The 22,188-nt window shown below is 47.2% G+C and overlaps 1 protein-coding gene across 3 annotated transcripts in view; it reads left to right on the top strand.

The window, feature by feature from the left end:
* LOC140398106 (cell surface glycoprotein MUC18-like) overlaps positions 1-22,188 on the top strand; it is a 340,911-nt gene that overhangs the window by 280,611 nt on the left and 38,112 nt on the right. For all 3 annotated transcript variants that reach the window (XM_072486362.1, XM_072486360.1, XM_072486361.1), the window contains exon 12: positions 16,575-16,716. In XM_072486362.1, coding sequence (XP_072342463.1) covers positions 16,575-16,716 — 142 coding nt within the window. The remainder of the gene's footprint in view (positions 1-16,574; positions 16,717-22,188) is intronic.

A 22,188-nucleotide genomic window follows, 5' to 3' on the forward strand; every position in this document is an offset into this window, starting at 1 on the left:
CTCTGATATACCCCACACCTCTCGCTGTGACAGTCTGATATACCCCACACCCCTCACTGTAACACTCTGATATACCCCACACCCCTCACTGTAACACTCTGATATACCCCACACCCCTCACTGTAACACTGATATACCCCACACCCCTCACTGTAACACTCTGATATACCCCACACCCCTCACTGTAACACTGATATACCCCACACCCTCACTGTAACACTCTGATATACCCCACACCCCTCACTGTACCATTCTGATATACCCCACACCTCTCACTGTGACAGTCTGATATGCCCCACACCCTTCACTGTGACAGTCTGATGTACCCTACACCCCTCACTTTAACCCTCTGATATAACCCACACACCTCATTGTAACACTCTGATATACCCACACCCCTCACCGTAACACTCTGATATACCCCACACCCCTCACTGTAACACTCTGATATACCCCACACCCCTCACTGTGACAGTCTGATATACCCCACACCCCTCACTGTGACAGTCTGATATACCCCACACCCCTCACTGTAACCCTCCGATATATCCCACACCCCTCACTGTGACAGTCTGATATACCCTGCACCCCTCACTGTATCCCTCTGATATATCCCACTCTCCTCACTGTAACACTCTGATATATCCCACACACCTCACTGTAACCCTCTGAGATATCCCACTCTCCTCTCTGTAACACTCTGATATATCCCACACCTCTCAGTGTAACCCTCTGATATATCCCACACCCCTCACTGTAACACTCTGATATACCCCACACCCCTCACTGTAACACTGATATACCTCACACCCCTCACTGTAACATTCTGATACACCCCACACCCCTCACTGTGACAGTCTGATACACCCCACACCCCTCACTGTAACACTCTGATATACCCCACACACCTCACTGTAACCCTCTGATATATCCCACTCTCCTCACTGTAACACTGATATACCCCACACCCCTCACTGTAACCCTCTGATATATCCCAACACCTCACTGTAACACTCTGATATATCCCACACCCCTCACTGTTACCCTCTGATATACCCCACACCCCTCACTGTAACACTCTGATATAACCCACACCCCTCACCGTAACCCTCTGATCTCCCCCTCACTGTAACACTCTGATATACCCCACACCCCTCACTGTAACACTCTGATATATCTCACACCCCTCACTGTCGCAGTCTGATATACCCTACGCCCCTCACTGTAACCCTCTGATATATTCCACACCCCTCACTGTAACCCTCTGATAAATCCCACTCTCCTCACTGTAACCCTCTGATATATCCCACACCCCTCACGGTAAACCTCTGATATAACACACACCCCTCACTGTAACACTGATACACCCCACACCCCTCACTGTGACAGTCTGATACACCCCACACCCCTCACTGTGACTCACTGATATACGCCACACCCCTCACTGTGACAGTCTGATATACCCCACACCCCTCACTGTAACACTCTGATATACCCCACACCCCTCACTGTAACCCTCTGATATATCCCACTCTCCTCACTGTAACACTGATATACCCCACACCCCTCACTGTAACCCTCTGATATATCCCAACACCTCACTGTAACACTCTGATATATCACACACCCCTCACTGTTACCCTCTGATATACCGCACACCACTCACTGTGACAGTCTGATATACCCCACACCCCTCACTGTAACACTCTGATATACCCCACACCCCGCACTGTAACCCTCTGATATATCCCACTCTCCTCACTGTAACACTGATATACCCCACACCCCTCACTGTAACCCTCTGATATATCCCAACACCTCAATGTAACACTCTGATATATCCCACACCCCTCACTGTTACCCTCTGATATACCCCACACCCCTCACTGTAACACTCTGATATAACCCACACCCCTCACCGTAACCCTCTGATCTCCCCCTCACTGTAACACTCTGATATACCCCACACCCCTCACTGTAACCCTCTGATATACCGCACACCCCACACTGTAATACTCTGATATGCCCCACACCCCTCACTGTAACACTCTGATATACCCCACACCCCTCAGTGTAACACTCTGATATACTCCACACCTCACACTGTGACAGTCTGATATACTTTACACCCCTCACTGTAACACTCTGATATATCCCACACCCCTCACTGTAACCTTCTGATATACCCCACACCCCTCACTGTGACAGTCTGATATACCCCTCACCCCGCACTGTAACCATCTGATCATACCCCACACCCCTCACTGTAACACTCTGATATACCGCACACCCCTCACTGTGACAGTCTGATATACCCTACACCCCTCACTGTAACCTTCCGATATATCCCATACCCCTCACTGTAACCTTCTGATATTCCCCACACCCCTCACTGTAACTCTCTGATATACGCCACACCCCTCACTGTGACAGTCTGGTATACCCTACACCCCTCACTGTAACCCTCTGATATACCCTACACCCCTCACTTTAAACCTCTGATATATCCCACTCTCCTCACTGTGACAGTCTGATATACCCCTCACATCTCACTGTAACCCTCCGATATATCCCACCCCCCTCACTGTAATCCTCTGATATACCCCACATCCCTCACTGTAACCCTCTGATATACCCCACACCCCTCACTGTGACTCACTGATATACCCCACACCCCTCACTGTGACTCACTGATATACGCCACACCCCTCACTGTGACAGTCTGATATACCCCACACCCCGCACTGTAACCCTCTGATATATCCCACTCTCCTCACTGTAACACTGATATACCCCACACCCCTCACTGTAACCCTCTGATATATCCCAACACCTCAATGTAACACTCTGATATATCCCACACCCCTCACTGTTACCCTCTGCTATACCCCACACCCCTCACTGTAACACTCGGATATAACCCACACCCCTCACCGTAACCCTCTGATCTCCCCCTCACTGTAACACTCTGATATACCCCACACCCCTCACTGCAACACTCTGATATATCTCACACCCCTCACTGTCGCAGTCTGATATACCCTACACCCCTCACTGTAACCCTCTGATATATTCCACACCCCTCACTGTAACCCTCTGATAAATCCCACTCTCCTCGCTGTAACACTCTGATATACCACACACCTCCCATTGTAATACTCTGATGTATCCTATACCCCTCACTGTAACCCTCTGATATATCCCACACCCCTCACGGTAAACCTCTGATATACCACACACCCCTCACTGTAACACTCTGATATACCCCACACCCCTCACTGTAACACTCTGATATACCCCACACCCCTCACTGTAACACTCTGATATACCCCACACCCCTCACTGTAACCTTCTGATATACCCCACACCCCTCACTGTGACAGTCTGATATACCCCTCACCCCGCACTGTAACCATCTGATCATACCCCACACCCCTTACTGTAACACTCTGATATACCCCACACCCCTCACTGTAACCCTCTGATATACCGCACACCCCACACTGTAATACTCTGATATGCCCCACACCCCTCACTGTAACACTCTGATATACCCAACACCCCTCACTGTAACACTCTGATATACCCCACACCCCTCACTGTAACACTCTGATATACCCCACACCCCTCACTGTGACAGTCTGATATACCCTACACCCCTCACTGTAACCTTCCGATATATCCCATACCCCTCACTGTAACCTTCTGATATTCCCCACACCCCTCACTGTAACTCTGATATACGCCACACCCCTCACTGTGACAGTCTGGTATACCCTACACCCCTCACTGTAACCCTCTGATATACCCTACACCCCTCACTTTAAACCTCTGATATATCCCACTCTCCTCACTGTGACAGTCTGATATACCCCTCACATCTCACTGTAACCCTCCGATATATCCCACCCCCCTCACTGTAATCCTCTGATATACCCCACATCCCTCACTGTAACACTCTGATGTACCCCACACATCTCACTGTAACCCTCTGATATAACCCACACCCCTCACTGTAACCCTCTGATATACCCCCCCCCCATCACTGTCACAGTCTGATATACCTTACACCCCTCACTGTAACCCTCTGATATATCTCACACCCCTCACTGTCGCAGTCTGATATACCCTACACCCCTCACTGTAACCCTCTGATATATCCCACACCCTTCACTGTCACAGTCTGATATATTCCACACCCCTCATTGTAACCCTCTGATATATCCCACACCCTTCACTGTCACAGTCTGATATATCCCACACCCCCCACTGTAACCCTCTGATATATCCCACACCCCTCACGGTAAACCTCTCATATATCCCACACCCCTCACTGTAACACTGATATACCCCACACCCCTCACTGTAACACTCTGATACACCCCACACCCCTCACTGTGACAGTCTGATACACCCCACACCCCTCACTGTAACACTGATATACCCCTCACTGAAACCCTCTGATATACCCCACACCTCTCACTGTAACACTCTGATATACCTCACACCCCTCACTGTGACAGTCTGATATACCCTACACCCCTCACTGAAACCCTCTGATATATCCCCCACCCCCCACTGTAACACTCTGATATACCCCACACCCCTCACTATAACACTCTGATATACCCCACACCCCTCACTATAACACTCTGATATACCCCACATCCCTCACTGTAACACTCTGATATACCCCACACCCCTCACTGTAACACTCTGATATACCCCACACCTCTCACTGTAATCCTCTGATATATCCCACACCCCTCACTGTAACACTCTGATATACCCCACACCCTCTCACTGTAACACTCTGATATACCCCACACCCCTCACTGTAACACTGATATACCCCACACCTCTCACTGTAACACTCTGGTATACCCCACACCTCTCACTGTAACACTCTGATATACCCCACATCCCTCACTGTAACACTCTGATATACCCCACACCTCTCACTCTAACCCTCTGATAAATCCCACACCCCTCACTGCAACCCTCTGATATACCCCTCACCCCTCATTGTAACCCTCTGATGTATCCCATGCCTCACTGTAACACTCTGATATAACCCACACCCCTCACTGTGACAGTCTGATATACCCCACACCCCTCGCTGTGACAGTCTGATATACCCCTCACCGTAACCGTCTTATATACCCCACACACCCCTCACTATAACCCTCTGATATACCCCCACACCCCTCACTATAACCCTCTGATATACCCCACATGCCTCACTGTAACACTCTGATATACCCCACACCCGTCACTGTGACAGTCTGATATAACCCACACCCCTCGCTGTGACAGACTGATATACCCCTCACCCCTCACTGTAACCGTCTGATATACCCCACACACCTCACTGTAACACTCTGATATACCCCACACCCCTCACTGTAACACTCTGATATACCCCTCACTGTAACCCTCTGATATACCCCACACCCCTCGCTGTGATAGTCTGATATGTCCCACACCCCTTACTGCAACTCTGATATACCCCACACCTCTTGCTGTGACAGTCTGATATATCCCACACCCCTCACTGTGGCACTCTGATATACCCCACACCCTCTCTATAACCCTCTGATATACCCCACACGCCTCACTGTAACGCTCTGATATACCCACCCCCCTCACTGTAATCCTCTGATATACCCCACACCCCTCACTGTGACAGTCTGATATACCCCACACCCCTCGCTGTGACAGTCTGATATACCCCACACCCCTCACTGTGACAGTCTGATATACCCCACACCCCTCACTGTGACAGTCTGATATACCCCACACCCCTCGCTGTGACAGTCTGATATACCCCACACCCCTCACTGTTACCCTCTGATATAAGAACATAATTAGGAACAGGAGTAGGCCATCTGGCCCCTCGAGCCTGCACCGCCATTTAATGAGATCATGGCTGATCTTTGTGGACTCAGCTCCACTCTCCAGCCCGTACACCATATCCCCGAATCCCTTTATTCTTTCGAAAGGCATCTATCTTTTTCTTTAAAACGTTTAAAGAAGGAGCCTCAACTGCTTCACTGGGCAAGGAATCCCAGAGATTCACAACCCTTTGGGTGAAGATGTTCCTCCTACACTCAGTCCTAAATCTACCTCCCCTTATTTTGAGGCTATGCCCCCTAGTTCTGCTTTCCCCGACCAGTGGAAACAACCTGCCCGCATCTATCCTATCTATTCCCTTCATAATTTTAGATATCTCAATAAGATCCCCCCGCATCCTTCTAAACTCCAATGAGTACAGTCCCAGTCTACTCAACCTCTCGTCATAATCTAATCCCCTCAACTCTGGGATCAACCTAGTGAATCTCCTCTGCACTCCCTCCAGTGCCAATATGTCCTTTCTCAGGTAAGGAGACCAAAACTGAACACAATACTCCTGATGCGGCCTCACCAACACCCTATACAATTGCGGCATAACCTCACTAGTCTTGAACTCATCCCTCTAGCAATGAAAGACAAAACTCGATTAGCCTTCTTAATCACCTGTTGCACCTGCACACCAACTTTTTGCGACTCGTGCACCAGCACACCCAGGTCCCTCTGCACAGCAGCATGTTTTAACATCTTACCGTTTAAATAATAATCCATTCTGCTGTTATTCCTCCCAAAATGGATAGCCTCGCACTTGGCAACATTGAATTCCATCTGCCAGACCCTAGCCCATTTACCTAACCTATCCAAATCCTTCTGCAGACTTCCGGTATCCTCTGCACTTTTTGCTTTACCACTCATCTTAGAGTCGTCTGCAAACGTTGACACATTGCACTTGGTCCCCAACTCCAAATCGTCTATGTAAATTGTGAACAACTGCGGGCCCAACACTGATCCTTGAGGGACCCCACTAGTTACAGGTTGCCAACCAGAGAAACACCCATTTATCCTCACTCTCTGCTTTCTGTTAGTTAACCAATCCTCTACCCAAGCTACCACTTTACCCTCAATGGCATGCATCTTTAGTTTATGCAGCAACCTTTTGTGTGGCACCTTGTCAAAAGCTTTCTGGAAATCCAGATATACCACATCCATTGGCTCCCCGTTATCTACTGCACTGGTAACGGCTTCAAAAAATTCTACCAAATTAGTCAGACACGACCTACCCTTTGTGAACCCATGCTGCGTCTGCCCAATGGGACAATTTCCCTCCAGGTGCCCCGCTATTTCCTCCTTAATGATAGATTCCAGCATTTTCCCTACAACCAAAGTTAAGCTTACCGGCCTATAATTACCCGCTTTCTGCCGACCTCCTTTTTTAAACAGTGGTGTCACGTTTGATACTTTCCAATCCTCTGGGACCACCCCAGAGTCTAGTGAATTTTGATAAATTATCACTAGTGCGCTTACAATTCTGCCTCCTTAGTGATTACAATCATCTCGAGGTCCTCACCTATCATATCCTTATTTCCATCAGTCACTGGCATGTTATTTGTGTCCTCCACTGTGAAGACTGACCCAAAAAACCTGTTCAGCTCCTCAGCCATTTCCCCGTCTCCTATTATTAAATCTCCCTTCTCATCTTCCAAAGGACCAATATTTACCTTAGCCACTCTTTTTAGTCTTATATATTTGTAGAAGCTTTTACTATCTGCTTTTATGTTCTGAGCCAGTTTACTTTCATAGTCTACCTTACTCTTCTTTATGGCTTGTTTAGTAGCTTCTGTTGTCCCCTAAAGACTTCCCAGTCCTCTAGTCTCCCACTAATTTGTTGCCACTTGGTATGTTTTTTCCTTCAATTTGACACTCTCCCTCACCTCCTTAGATATCCACGGTCGATTTTTCCCCTTTCTACCGTCTTTCTTTTTTGTCGGTATGAACCTTTTCTGAACACTGTGAAAAATCGCTCAGAAGGTTCTCCACTGTTCCTCAACTGCTTCACCATGAAGTCTTTGCTCCCTGTCTACCTTAGCTAGTTCTTCTCTTATCCCATTATAATCACCTTTGTTTAAGCACAAAACACTAGTGTTTGATTTTACCTTGTCATCCTCCAACTGTATTTTAAATTCCACCATATTGTGGTCGCTCCTTCCAAGAGGATCCCGAACTATGAGATCATTAATCAATCCTGCCTCATTACACAGGACCAGATCTAGGACCGCTTGTTCCCTTGTAGGTTCCATTACATACTGTTCCAGGAAATTACCCCGGGCACATTCTATAAACTCCTCCCCAAGGCTGCCTTTACCAACCTGGTTAAACCAATTGATATGCAGATTAAAATCTCCCATGATAACCGCTGTACCATTTCTACATGCATCCGTTATTTCTTTGCTTATTGCCTGCCCTACCATCCTGTTACTATTTGGTGGCCTATAGGCTACTCCTATCAGTGACCTTTTCGCCTTACTATTCCTGATTTCCACCCAAATTTCATTCAACCTTGTCCTCTATAGCACCAATATCATCCCTTACTATTGCCCGGATGCCATCCTTAAACAACAAAGCTACACCACCGCCCTTACCGTCCATTCTATCCTTTCGTCTAGTCTGATACCCTTGGATATTTAACTCCCAGTCGTGACCATCTTTTAACCATGTTTCAGTAATGGCCACTAAATCATAGTCATTCACGATGATTTGCACCATCAACTCATTTACCTTATTTTGTATACTACGAGCATTCAGGTAAAGTACACTTATGCTGTTTTTTTATGTCTTTGTTATGAATCCTAACACCTTGATCAGTAACTTTTCGCAATTTATTTTTCCTCTTACCCTTTCTCCTAATTTTCCTTGTCTTTGAACCCATATCTCTACATAATAACCTGTCACGTAACCTGCTGCCTTGATCTCCATTAACCATTGTACTGTCCATAGCTTTACACTTCCCTTCCCCCCAACTTGCTAGTTTAAAGTCCTTGTGACCAACCTATTTATCCTATTCGCTAGAACACTGGTCCCAGAATGGTTCAGGTGAAGACCGTCCCAACAGGTCCCTCCTCCCCCAGTACTGATGCCAATGCCCCATGAAATGGAATCCCTCTTTCCCGCACGACTCCTTTAGCCACGTGTTAACTTCTCTAATTTTCTCAACCCTATGCCAATTGGCACGTGGCTTGGGTAGTAATCCAGAGATTATAACCCTGGAGGACCTGCTCTTTAATTTAGTCCCTAGTGTTTGATAATCCCCAAAAAGGTCCTCTTTCCTAGTCTTACCTATGTTGTTAGTCCCAACGTGGACCACAACAACTGGATCCTCCCCCTCCCTCTCCAAAATCCTTTCAAGCCGATCAGAGATGTCCCTCACCCTAGCACCGGGCAGGCAACAAACCATGCGGGACTCTCGATCTGGCTTACAAAGGATGCCATCAATCCCCCTAATTATAGAATCCCCTACAACTACCACTTGTCTTTTTGCGCCCCCCTCTTGAATGGCTTCCTGTAATGCGTTGATTACCAGTGGTCAATCAACGCATCCTCCCTACAGCCCTCTTCCTCATCCAAACAGGGAGCAAGTACCTCATACCTGTTGGACAAGGTCAAGGGCTGAGGCTCCTCAACTCCTAAACTCAGGATCCCCCTACCTGCCTCCCTTGCAGTCACACCACTCTGTCCCTGACCACTGTCCGAATTAACAGAACTTATTCTACCGGGTGTGACTGCCTCCTGAAACAAAGCGTCCAGGTAATGTTCCCCCTCCCTGATGTGCCACAGTGTGTGCAGCTCGGTCTCCAGTTCATCAATTCTGAGCCGAAGTTCCTCGAGCAGCCAACACTTGCTGCAGATGTGGTCACTGACGGTCTCAATGGGATCCACCAGTTCCATCATCATACAGCAACAGCACATCACCTGTCCAGCCATATTCAACTAGTTAATTAATTTAAATATATATATATATATATTTTTTAATTTTCTTTATAGAACCTCAAGGATAAACCCGAACATCAACAAAAACACAGCCACTCACCCGAACTCAGCCACTCACCTAAACTCAGATGCACTCTGTTCCAATCAGCACTCCATGTCTAAAGGCACTCCTGCCACACCTTTTGTGCACTCACCTCTCCCAGCACTGTCCCGGCTCTCTCCCGCGCTTTTTAAATCTCCCGGCTCTCTGCTCCCGCGCTGTTTTCGCTGTCCCGGCTCTCTCCTCCCGCGCTTTTTAAATCTCCCAACTCTCTCCTCCGGCGCTGTTTTCGCTGTCCCGGCTCTCTCTGCTCCCGCGCTGTTTTCGCTGTCCCGGCTCTCTCCTCCCGCGCTTTTTAAATCTCCCGGCTCTCTCCTCCGGCGCTGTTTTCACTGTCCCGGCTCTCTCTGTTCCCGCGCTGTTTTTGCTGTCCCGGCTCTCTCCTCCCGCGCTTTTTGAATCTCCCGGCTCTCTCCTCCGGCGCTGTTTTCGCTGTCCCGGCTCTCTCTGCTCCCGCGCTGTTTTTGCTGTCCCGGCTCTCTCTGCTCCCGCGCTGTTTTCGCTGTGACACTCTGATATACCCCACACCCCTCACTGTGACACTCTGATATACCCCACACCCCTCACTATGACAGTCTGATATACCCCACACCCCTGACTGTAACATCATTACATTGGCAGCCCTCCATACAATAATGGTTACACTCCCAATAGATTTTGAAGGTGGCACAGCCTGGTTGGCAGACAGACATACAGCTCTCGTAGTGACTGTTTACAGGACAAGTGATTTCTGTGGGGATGGAGATCAAATGGAAACCATTTACCAAAAAAAACAATTTCACTGTCATAGTATAATTTGTCCTTTGATTCCATATATTTATTTTAATTCCCTCTAAAGTGTTTCTAGTAACGTATTTGTCAGGAATGTGGGATGTTAACAAGATTCACAATAAACAGGAGATGAAAATGAAATAACAGAAAAGCAACAACGCTCACAGGCACCTACAGGAACAATGAGGTGCAATTTGCTCAGTAACAAGATTAGTGGGTGTCTAGAGACATTGAGGTGCAAATGGCTATATCAGATATCAGTGAGGCTGTACAAATGGTAACTTCCAATGGCAAGGCATTTGAATGAGGTAGACAGCAGAATCCACAGAGGGGGACATCAAAGACACTGAACCGTATAACTGCTAGCACCCTCATATCCATAGATACATAGAAGATAGGAGCAGGAGGAGGCCTTTTGGCCCTTCGAGCCTGCTCCGCCATTCATCACGATCATGGCTGATCATCCAACTAAATAGCCTAATCCTGCTTTCTCCCCATAACCTTTGATCCCATTCTCCCCAAGTGCTATATACAGCCGCCTCTTGAATATATTCAAAGTTTTCGCATCAACTACTTCCTGTGATAATGAATTCCACAGGCTCACCACTCTGCGTGAAGAAATGTCTCCTTATCTCTGTCCGATATGGTTTACCCTGAATCCTCAGACTGTGACCCCTGGTTCTGGACACACCAATCATTGGTAACATCTTCCCTGGATTTACCCTGTCCAGTCCTGTTAGAATTTTATAAGTCTCTATGAGATCCCCCCTCATTCTTCTGAATTCCAGCGAGAACAACCCTAACCTGTTCAATCTCTCCTCATATGACAGTCACACCATCCCTGGAATCAGTCTGGAAAAACCTTCACTGAGAGCAAGAAATCCTTTCTCAGAGAAGGAGACCAAAACTGCCCACGATACTCCAAGTGTGACCTCACCAAGGCCCTGTATAATTGCAGCAACACATCCCTGCTTCTGTACTCGAAATCTCTCGCAATGAAGGCCAACATACCATTTGCCTTCTTTACCGCCTGCTGCACCTGCATGCTTACCTTCAGCGACTGGTGCACAAGGACATCCAGGTCCCTGCGCACTCCCCTCTCTCAATTTACAACCATTCAGGTAGTAATCTGCCTTCCTGTTTTTGCTTCCAAAGTAACAACCTCACACTTATCCAAATTATACTGCGTCTGCCATTGATTTGCCCACTCGCCCAACCTGTCCAGATCATGCTGTTGGATCCCTGTATCCTCGTCACAATTCACCCTCCCACCCAACTTGGTATCATCTGCAAACTTTGAGATGTTACATTTTGTTCCCTCATCCAAATCATTAATATATATTGTGAATAAGTGGAGTCCCAGCACTGATCCCTGTGGTACCCCACTAGGTACTGCCTGCCAATTTGAAAAGGACCCATTAATCCCTACTCTTTGTTTCCTTTCTGCCAGCCAATTTTCTATCCACCTCAATACATTTCCCCCAATCCCATGTGCTTCAATTTTGCACAATAATCTCTTATGCGGGACTTTGTCAAACGCCTTCTGAAAGTTCAAATATACCACGTCGACTGGCTCCCCCTTGTCGACTGTACTGGTCACCTCTTCAAAGAATTCCAACAGATTTGTCAAGCATGATTTTCCCTTCATAAATCCATGCTGACTCTGACTGATCCTGCCACTGCTTTCTAAATGTTCCGCTATAAAGTCCCCACTACCGATGTTAGGTTTACTGGTCTATAATTCCCTGCTTTCTCTCTACCTCCCTTTTTGAATATCGGAGTGACGTGAGCTACTCTCCAATCTGCAGGGACAGTTCCAGAGTCTATAGAATCCCGGAAGATGACCACCAATGCATCCACTATTTCCAGAGCCACCTCCTTAAGCATTCTGGGATGCAGATTCTCAGGCCCTGGGGATTTATCCGCCTTCAATCCCATCAGTTTTCCCAGCACCATTTCTCTACTAATGTTGATCTCTCTTAGTTATTCCCTCTCACTAAACCTTTCATTCTCCAACATTTCTGGGATCTGATTTGTGTCCTCAGTGGGAAGAGAGGCTAGTCCTCCATTTAACAGCCAGACAGGCAGTTCCATCAGTGATCGGAGGCCTGTTCCAGCTCACATTTAGAGCCACAGCAGATTGCAGATATTCTCCTCTAAAAGATGCAGTTTTGTGCCTTTACTGAGCCAGGAGGAGACGCCGTCCTAGACTAGGCCACCTCAGTGGTATTGTGTGGTAACTATTAACTGGATTTAACCTCTTGAGTTACTAAAATTGGATGTTGCTTGGGAAAGGGCATGTCTTAAATGAGTTACGGGAACGTGGGCATATTTTGGGAACAAGAGGTAACTTCAGATGTGTATACTAATTCATGTACTGAAGTGTCATAGTGTATATTAGTCTTTTGTCAAGTATTTTTTCTTTTCTTTTACTTTAATATTATTTTATTAATTGTTTACACAAAGACTGAACTGGTTCCTCATTGAGTTGTACGTTGTTTCATCACATTAATTCCAAACGGGGCAGCACGGTAGTGCAGTGGTTAGCACTGCTACCTCACAGCGCTAAGGACCCGGTTCGATCCCGGACCCGGGTCACTGTCCGTGTGGAGATTCCACATTCTCCCTGTGTTTGCGTAGGTCTCACCCCCACAACCCAAAGATGTGCAGGGCAGGTGGATTGGCCAAACTAAATTTCCCCTTAATTGATTTTTTTTTTAATATCACTATCTCAGCCTTGAACATACGACATCCAGCCTCTACAGTTCTCTGCGATAAAGAATTCCACAGATTCACTACCCTCAGAGAAGAAAGTTCTCCTCATCTCAGTCTTAAATGGGCGAATCCTTACTCTAAGATTATGACCTCTGGGCCTGGACTCCCAATAGGAGAAACAGCCTCTCAGCAGCTACACTGTCTAGGCCTCTGGGAATATATGTCTCACTAAGGTGGCCTCTCATTCTTCCAAACTCTAATGAATAAGGGCCCAACCTACTCTCCTCATAAGAAAATTCCTCCAGACTCAGGATCAACCTGGTGAGCCTTCCCTGAACTGCTTCCATTGCCAGTATATATTTTGTCAGATAAGGGGACAAAACTGTGCACAGTATTTCAGGTGTGGTCTAACTGATGCCTTTTGTAGTTTTAGCAAGATTTCCCTAATTCCATACACCATTTCCTTTGAAATAAAGGGCATCATTCCATTTGCTTTCCCAATTTTAGCACACTAGGCTAAATAGCTGGCTTTGAAAGCTGACCAAGGCAGGCCAGCAGCATGGTTCAATTCCCGTAACAGCCTCCCCGAACAGGTGCCGGAATGTGGCGACTAGGGGCTTTTCACAGTAACTTCATTGAAGCCTACTTGTGACAATAAGCGATTTTCATTTCATTTCAATTGCATGCTTGCTTTTTGTGATTTATGCATGAGAACCCACAAATCCCACCGCATTGCAGCTTCCTGCAGTATTTCTCCATTTAAATAATATTCAGCACCTTTGTTCTTCTGGCCAAAGTGCAGAACTTCACATTTTCCTACATTATATTCCATCTGCCAAGTTTTGGCCCACTTAACCTGCCTATATCCCTCTGTAGACTCTGTGTCATCCTCACCACTTGCCTTGTGGCATCCGCAAACTTGACAATAGTGCATTCACTTCCCTTGTCCAAGTTATTAATATATATTGTAAACAATTCTAGCCCCAGGACTGATCCCTTTGTCATTCCACTAGTTACAGGTTGCCAACCTGAAAATGTCCCTCCTATCCCAATTCTCTGGTTAGCCAATCCTCCATAAATGCTAATATACTACCACCAACACGATGGGCTCTTATCTTATTAAGTTAAGTCACTCACTGTAACCCTCTGATACAGCACATGTTCGCCATATTTCCCCACATAGCTGTGTATCATCAGGAATCTGGGTTGCATTATACTCTGTTTCCTCACTAACACATTGATATAGATTGAGGGTCAAGCATGGATCCTTGCAGGCCCCCACAAGTCATAATCTGCCAACTTAAAAATGATCAATTTATTCTTACTCTGATTTCCGTCCATTAACTAATCCTCAACTGATGCTCAAATTCTATGAGCCCTAATTCAGGGCAGCACGGTAGCACAAGGGGACAGCACTGTGGCTTCACAGCGCGAGAGTCCCAGGTTCGATTCTCCGCTGGGTCACTGTCTGTGCGGAGTCTGCATGTTCTCCCCGTGTGTGCGTGGGTTTCCTCTGGGTGCTCCGGTTTCCTCCCACAGTCCAAAGACGTGCAGGTTAGGTGGATTGGCCATGATAAATTGCCCCTTAGTGTCCAAATAAGCTTAGATGGGGTTATTAGGTTACGGGGATAGGGTGGAAGTGAGGGCTTAAATGAGTCGGTGCAGCCTCGATGTGCTGATAGCCTCCTTCTGCACTGTGTGTTCTTTGTTCTAATAGTGTGCAACAGCCTATTCTCCAATACCTTGATGAATGCCTTAAAAAATCCATTATTACCCTTTGTATACCTCAATAAGATCAAACAGATTTGAATACCATGTTGACCCTGCCTAATCGAGTTATGATTTTCTAAGTATTCCGTTACCTTGTCTCTAATAATAGATACTAGCATTTCCCTTCTATTGATATCAAGCTACTTTTTCTATAGTTTCCTGTTTAATCCTTAAAATTAGCAATTTTATTTTTGCTACTTTCCAATCCATGTATAATATATTGCAAATATGTCTGTTTCCTTCTATTTCTTCTGAACCAGATGCCCTTATGGTGGGTGTGAAGAGGATATTTCCTCTTATGGGAATATCTAGAATGAGGGTCTCTGTTTAAAAATAAAGGGTGATCAGAGATGAGGATTTTTTTTTCTCTCTCAATGTTGTCATGTGAGAGTACCTTTAAGAAATGGGTGTTTATAAATGCGTGTGTATATACATATCTGTAGTGAGAGTACCTTTAAGAAATGGGTGTTTATTACTGCAGTGATGTCAGAGAGTGGATGGAGCTGGGCTGTCTGTCAGCTTTTTACTTTCGTTTTAGGCTGTTTGCTGCAGGGTGTGTTTTAGTTTCGTTTTCAGAGCTGGATAGCTGCAGTCACAGCCAGAAGGTGTATGAGAGTCTCTCTGTAATCTAAAGACTGTAAATCGATCCTGGTGATTTTAAACTAATAACAGTAGTGACTTTAACCTGCTATGCTTCTGGTAAAGGGTGTTTTAAGTCTTATGGATGTTAAAAGGAAAGCTTAAAGGATTACTTAGTGTTGTACTCTTTGGGGGTTGTATTTGAATTGATGTTGCTAAGATGTTCACTGTATGTTTTAAAAGGTTAACTTGAGTTCATAGAATAAACATTGTTTTGCTTTAAAAAAAATACTTTTCCATTTCTGCTGTACCACACCTGTAGAGTGGGCCGTGTGCTCCCCATACCACAATCTAGTAAAAGTTGTGGGTCAGGTGAACTCCATGATACACTTTGGGGTTCTCTAAAACCTGGCCCATAACAATGTTGAGAGACTGGGATTTCTCTCCCTGAAATGGTGGTTGAGTTAGAGCCTTTGAATTTCTTTGAGGTAGAAATAAATAAGATTCTTGATAAGCAAGGGAGTGAAAGGTTATCTGGTTGGCAGGGATCTGAATTTGAGGTTAAAATGAGATCATCCCAATCTTATTGAAAGGTGGAGCTGACTGAAGGGGCTGCATGGTGGTCTCCTGCTCCTAATGCATATGTTCCTACCGTGACAGTTGCAGTTTTAAAAGGGGTTCAACGATGTGGAAAATCTTATCAGGAAACCTGAAGGGAAAACTCTTCAAATATTGTGCACTGGATTGTTTTATTATTCACCAGATGTTTTTTATGATATGTTTGTGTTTTCCTGTCTTTGCACAGACTATAAGAAACCATCAGCAGAACAATTACACTGTTGTTGTCAGTGAATTGATTCTCCCACTCGTTGTGGAGGTGCTGAAAGTAACATGTAATGGTACCAATAAACATGGCAGCAAGACTCACAACTTCACTGTGGAAAGAGGTAAGACAGGTCACCAAAGATTGGGCTGAAGAGTTGACAAAGTGAAGCATTTCTCTCAAAATGTTGCTATGAATGTTCACAAACATTGAAATGAGGATGAGTAGCCCATTCGGCCACTCAGGCCTGCCTCGCTTCTTCTCTCAGTACATTAACTTGTGCTACGGTGCATATCTGTGGGCACTGATCACTCACTGCTGCCTTGCCCAAGTGATTGCCTTCATGCGTAAGCCTGGGCAATGAGTGGTAACTCAGGAACTTTCTCAGAGTTATCACTGTGCTGCAATCAGGAGAGGATTGCTGTCTCCAAATGCCCAAAGGGCAGCATGAACTCACCGGGCTTGGTAGGAGAATGAGGACAATGATCCTGGCATGAAGGTACCTCCCATTTAGGTGTTCAATGTGCCTGAGGATGATCAATTTTTCTAAGCACAGTGAGGAGGAAAATCTATCCTATCAATGGAAATGTTATTCTGTATCTATGTTTGATGGGACAGTGTACAAGAAACTTTACTCTGCATCTAACCCCATGTTGTATCTGTTCCGGAAACGTTTGAGGGAGACAGCGTCTGATTCTCCATTTGGGAGACTATGGGCAGGATTCGCCGCTTGCCGAAGCCGATTTTGTAATTGGCGATTGGGCGGAGATCCCGGTTTACGACCGAATCGGGGCGATGTCTGTTTTCGGATGCTCCTCCCCCTCCAAAACGGCGTAATCGGGGCGTACGCCGCACGCCGTTGGGACAGCCTAAGGATGTTATCTGAAGGCGCTCCCCCGATGCTCTGCCCCCGATGGGCCAAATTCACAACGGCGAGGGCATGTGTGCTCTCAGTTTTCGTGAACCCGGCATGGCGGCTGCGTAATGTGTCCAGCGCCGCCACAGTCGGAGGGGGGAGTCGTGCTGCTGACCGGGGAGGCTTTGGTGAGGGCTGGGGGGATTGGTGGGGGGTGGTCCATGGGGACATAATCTGGCTGGTTGGGACTGCAGGTGGCCGGCACCATGTTGTATGGCGCGACCGTTGCAGGTTGTCGCCATGCGCATGTATGCGGCCACAGACACACGCAATTCTCCGGCCGTATATTTTGTAAAGGCCGTGTTTTTTACATGGCCGGGCTGCTCGCCCCTCACTGGTCGGAGGATCGGTGCTGGGGCCTCGCCAATTTTGTTATTGTAGAACTAGACACTTCCTCTGGACATAGCCTCAAAATCAGAGAATCCAGCCCTATGTTCTCCCACCGGAGCTGAATTGCAACCGGTTTATGCTTCCCCTGCAAGGAATGTTGGTAAGCAATTCAGTGTTCCACGCCATGGAAATTTATGCATGGTGTAGAATACGAGGGATCTCCAGGGAATTAACCCTTCCGCCTCCCAGATTGCCTGGGTGCCCGCCCCCCCCCCCCCCCCCCCCCCCCCCCCACCACCACCATGTACTGGTATGTCCCGAGCCCCCCCCAACACAGGGACCCCTGTAATAGGGAGACCCCACAGCGATCCCTGTGATAGGGAGACCCCACAGCGATCCCTGTGATAGGGGGACCCCAACAGGGGCCCCTGTAATATAGAACATACAGTGCAGAAGGAGGCCATTTGGCCCATCGAGTCTGCACCGACCCACTTAAGCCCTCACTTCCACCCTTTCCCCATAACCCAATGACCCCTCCTAACCTTTTTTGGTCACTAAGGGCAATTTATCATGGACAATCCACCTAACCTGCCGTCTTTGGACTGTGGGAAGAAACCGGAGCACCCGGAGGAAACCCACTCAGACACAGGGAGAACGTGCAGACTCCGCACAGACAGTGACCCAGCGGGGATCGAACCTGGGACCCTGGCGCTGTGAAGCCACAGTGCTAACCACTTGTGATACCGTGCTACCGTGTTGTATTGTCGGCAAGTTATTCTACCCATACCATGCATGCTCTGCTAGTTCCTAATGATTTGAATTATTTCAGGCCAGCTTTCCAACTGCATGCAATACCAGTTAGGCTATTTGAGTTTTAAAAAATCTTTTTATTGCCATTTTCTGTTTTATATACATTGCAGTTTGTGTTTGTTTACTGTACAGTTCAACTGTTTTTCTTATGTCTATCTATTTACAGTTTGTCGCCGTCTGACTTGGCGTGCTATCCTCCTTACCCACCCCCCCTCCCCCTCTCTAGCCCCCCTACCCGATGCCCTCCCTGCTTGTTCGGGGGATGTGTTCCCCCTCCTCCTCGGTACCCCCCTTTTAGCCTCCTTTTCTCCCCGCCAATTTCGGTTGTGTGGTGATGTGCATCACTGTAGATACACAAGGGGTTAATGTAAATACACTAACACTAAGTAAACACTAGAGGGAGCACCAGAAACATCATGACATGCAGACATACAGCTAATGAACACATAGAATAGGACACGACCAATGGGCAGTCAAGACACCCAGAGGTGACACTACCACAAGGGGGCAACCCATATAAAAGGACAGGGCACACATGCTCGTTCTATTTCCACAGGCGACACCAGAGAGAAGCACAGGGGCAGATCGGAAGCATCACACCCACGCATAGCTTAGAGCAGACTGGTTAGTTAAACTGAGTTACTACAGCAAGATTAACAGGAGAATTGAACTCAAGTAGGAGAATTGTTAACTGTTCAATAGATGTGTTAAAGCTATCTCCAAGTCTGAACCTTCCTTTGTCAGAGTATACATCAAGGAAGCAGCTTATGCTACATGAAGAAGCATAACACAACAGGCCGTGTCCGTCTTGTGGATGGGGGGTGGAGTTACCTCCTCCCCCTTTCTTCGCATTGTTCCTTTTGTCCCCCTCCGGCTCCCTCTTCTCTTCCTCCCCCCCCGGGTTGTGTGTTCCTGACATTCCTCTTTTACTTTTCAGTTTTTCTCTCTACGCTGTTGGTCTCAAACAGGTTTTGGAACAGGCTGACAAATTGCCCACGTGTTTTAAGGAAGCCTTCCTCCAACCCTTGGATGGTGTATTTGATATTCTTCAAGTGGCGAAATTCCGCCAGGTCTGCCAACCAGTCTGCAGGTTGTGGGTGGTGCTGCAAGCCCAAAACATGTGGGTGTGGTTGGCCGGGCCCCTCTGGCACCGTTCACATTTGTCCTCCACCTCCGGGAAGAACCTGCTCATTCGGGTTCTGGTCAGGTGTGCTCTGTGCACCACTTTAAACTGCATGAGGCTGAGCCTTGCACAGGAGGAGGTGGAGTTGGCCTTGCTCAGTGCTTCGCTCCAGAGACCTCAACACACTTCTGTCCTCAGTTCATCCCCCCATTTCAGTCTGGTCTCGTCTAATGGCGTTCGGGCTCTGTCCAGTAGCTGTCCATATATTTTCCCCACAGAGTCCCCCTTCCTATTGTCCATATTCATCTGGTCTTCTATTATGTAGTCTCCGGGCCCCTGGGGGATCCTACTGTCTCTTTCATAGATTTCATAAAATCTATAGTGCATAAGGAGGCCATTCGGCCCATCAAGTCTGCACCAGCCCTTGGAAAGAGCACCCTACCTCCACCCTATCCCCGTAACCCAGTAACCCCACCTAACCTTTTTGGTCACTAAGGGCAATTTATCATGGCCAATCCACCTAACCTGCACATCTTTGGACTGTGAAGGAAACCGGAGCACCCGGAGGAAACCCACACTTCGCGGAGGAAGTGTTTTATTTGTAGGTGTCTCATTTCATGTTCTGTCGGTAGTTCCCATTCCTCCTTTAGTTCGTTCAGCGTCGTTAGTCTGTGTCCTACGTAGAAGTCCCTACCTGTCAGCGTTCCCCCGTCTTGTCTCCATTTTTTGAAGGTGGTGCCGAGCATGGCTGATGGGAACCTGTGGTTTCTGAGATGGGGGCCATGGGGGACATCTTGGTCAGTCCGAAGTGTTGCCTTAATTGGTTCCACGTTTTGAGTGTGGCTACTACCACTGGGCTCGATATGTATTTCACCGAGGGGAATGGGAGTGCTACCGTGCCCAGGGCCCGCTCCCTTGCAGGAGGCCTCCTCCATCTGTAACCACTCCGAGTTGGGTCCGTGCACCCATCCCCTCACCCTTTCCACTGTTGCTGTCCAGTGATAGTAGTACAGGACACCAACACTGCACACAATACGCCAGGTGTGGCTTCACGGTAGCATAGTGGTTAGCACTATGGCTTCACAGTGCTAGGGTCCCAAGTTCGATTCCTGCTTGGGTCACTGTCTGTACGGAATCTGTGCGGAGTCTGCACGTTCTCCCCGTGTCCGTGTTTCTCCGGGTGCTCTGGTTTCCTCCCACAGTCCAAAGATGTGCAGGTTGGGTGGATTGGCCATGCTAAATTGCCCTTAGGTTAGATGGGGTTGCATGTTACGGGAATAGGGTGGAGGTGTGGGCTTAAGTAGGGTGCTCTTTCCAAGAGCCGGTGCAGAGCAGACTCGATGGGCCGAATGGCCTCCTTCTGCACTGTAAATTCGATGAGATTCACCAATGCCCTATACAATTGCAGTAAAACATCCCTATTCCTATATTCAAATCCTCTCACTATGAAGGCCAGCATACCATTTGTCTTCTTTACTGCCTGCTGTACCTGCTCACTTACTTTCAGTGACTGATGCACGAGGACACCAAGGTCTCGCTGAGTATCCGCCTCTCTCAATTTAAACCCATTCAAATAATAAGGGGCTGGATAGCACAGGGCTAAATGGCTGACTTTGAAAGCAGACCAAGGTAGGCCAGCAGCACGGTTCAATTCCCGTACCAGCCTCCCCGAACAGGCGCCAGAATGTGGCGACTAGGTGTTTTTCACAGCAACTTCATTTGAAGCCTACTTGTGACAATAAGTGGTTTTCATTTCATTTTCAATAATCTGCCTTCCTATTTTTGCTACCAAAATGGATAACCTCATATTTATCCACATTATACTGCATCTGCCATGCATCTGCCCATTCACTTAGCCTGTCCAAATCCCGCTGAAGCATCTCTGTATCCTCCTCACAGCTCATCCTCCCACCCAACTTTGTATCATCTGCAAATTTGGAGATAATAAATTCAGTTCCCTCATCCAAATCATTAATATATAATGTGAACAGTTAGGGTCCTAGCACAGATCCCTGCGGTATCCCACTAGTCACTGCCTGCCAATCAGAAAAAGACCCATTTATTCCAAATTTGTGCTTCCTGGCTGCTCATCAGTTTTATCCATCTCGAGACACTACCCGCAATCCCATGCTCTTTAACTTTACATAATAATCTGCGATTTGAGACCTTGTCGAAAGTCTTCTGAAAGTCTAAATAATCCACATCCACCAGTTCTCCCTGGTCAACTCTACTAGTTAGACAATAAACAATAGAACATTAGAGCGCAGTACAGGCCCTGCGGCCCTCGATGGTGCGCCAAAACTAATCTAAAACCCATCTACACTATTCCATTATCATCCATATGTTTATCCAATGACCATTTAAATGCCCTTAATGTTGGCGAGTCCACTACTGTTGCAGGCAGGGCATTCCACGCC

This window comes from Scyliorhinus torazame, chromosome 21 (genome assembly GCF_047496885.1).
Source record: "Scyliorhinus torazame isolate Kashiwa2021f chromosome 21, sScyTor2.1, whole genome shotgun sequence".
NCBI classification, from domain to species: Eukaryota; Metazoa; Chordata; class Chondrichthyes; order Carcharhiniformes; family Scyliorhinidae; genus Scyliorhinus; species Scyliorhinus torazame.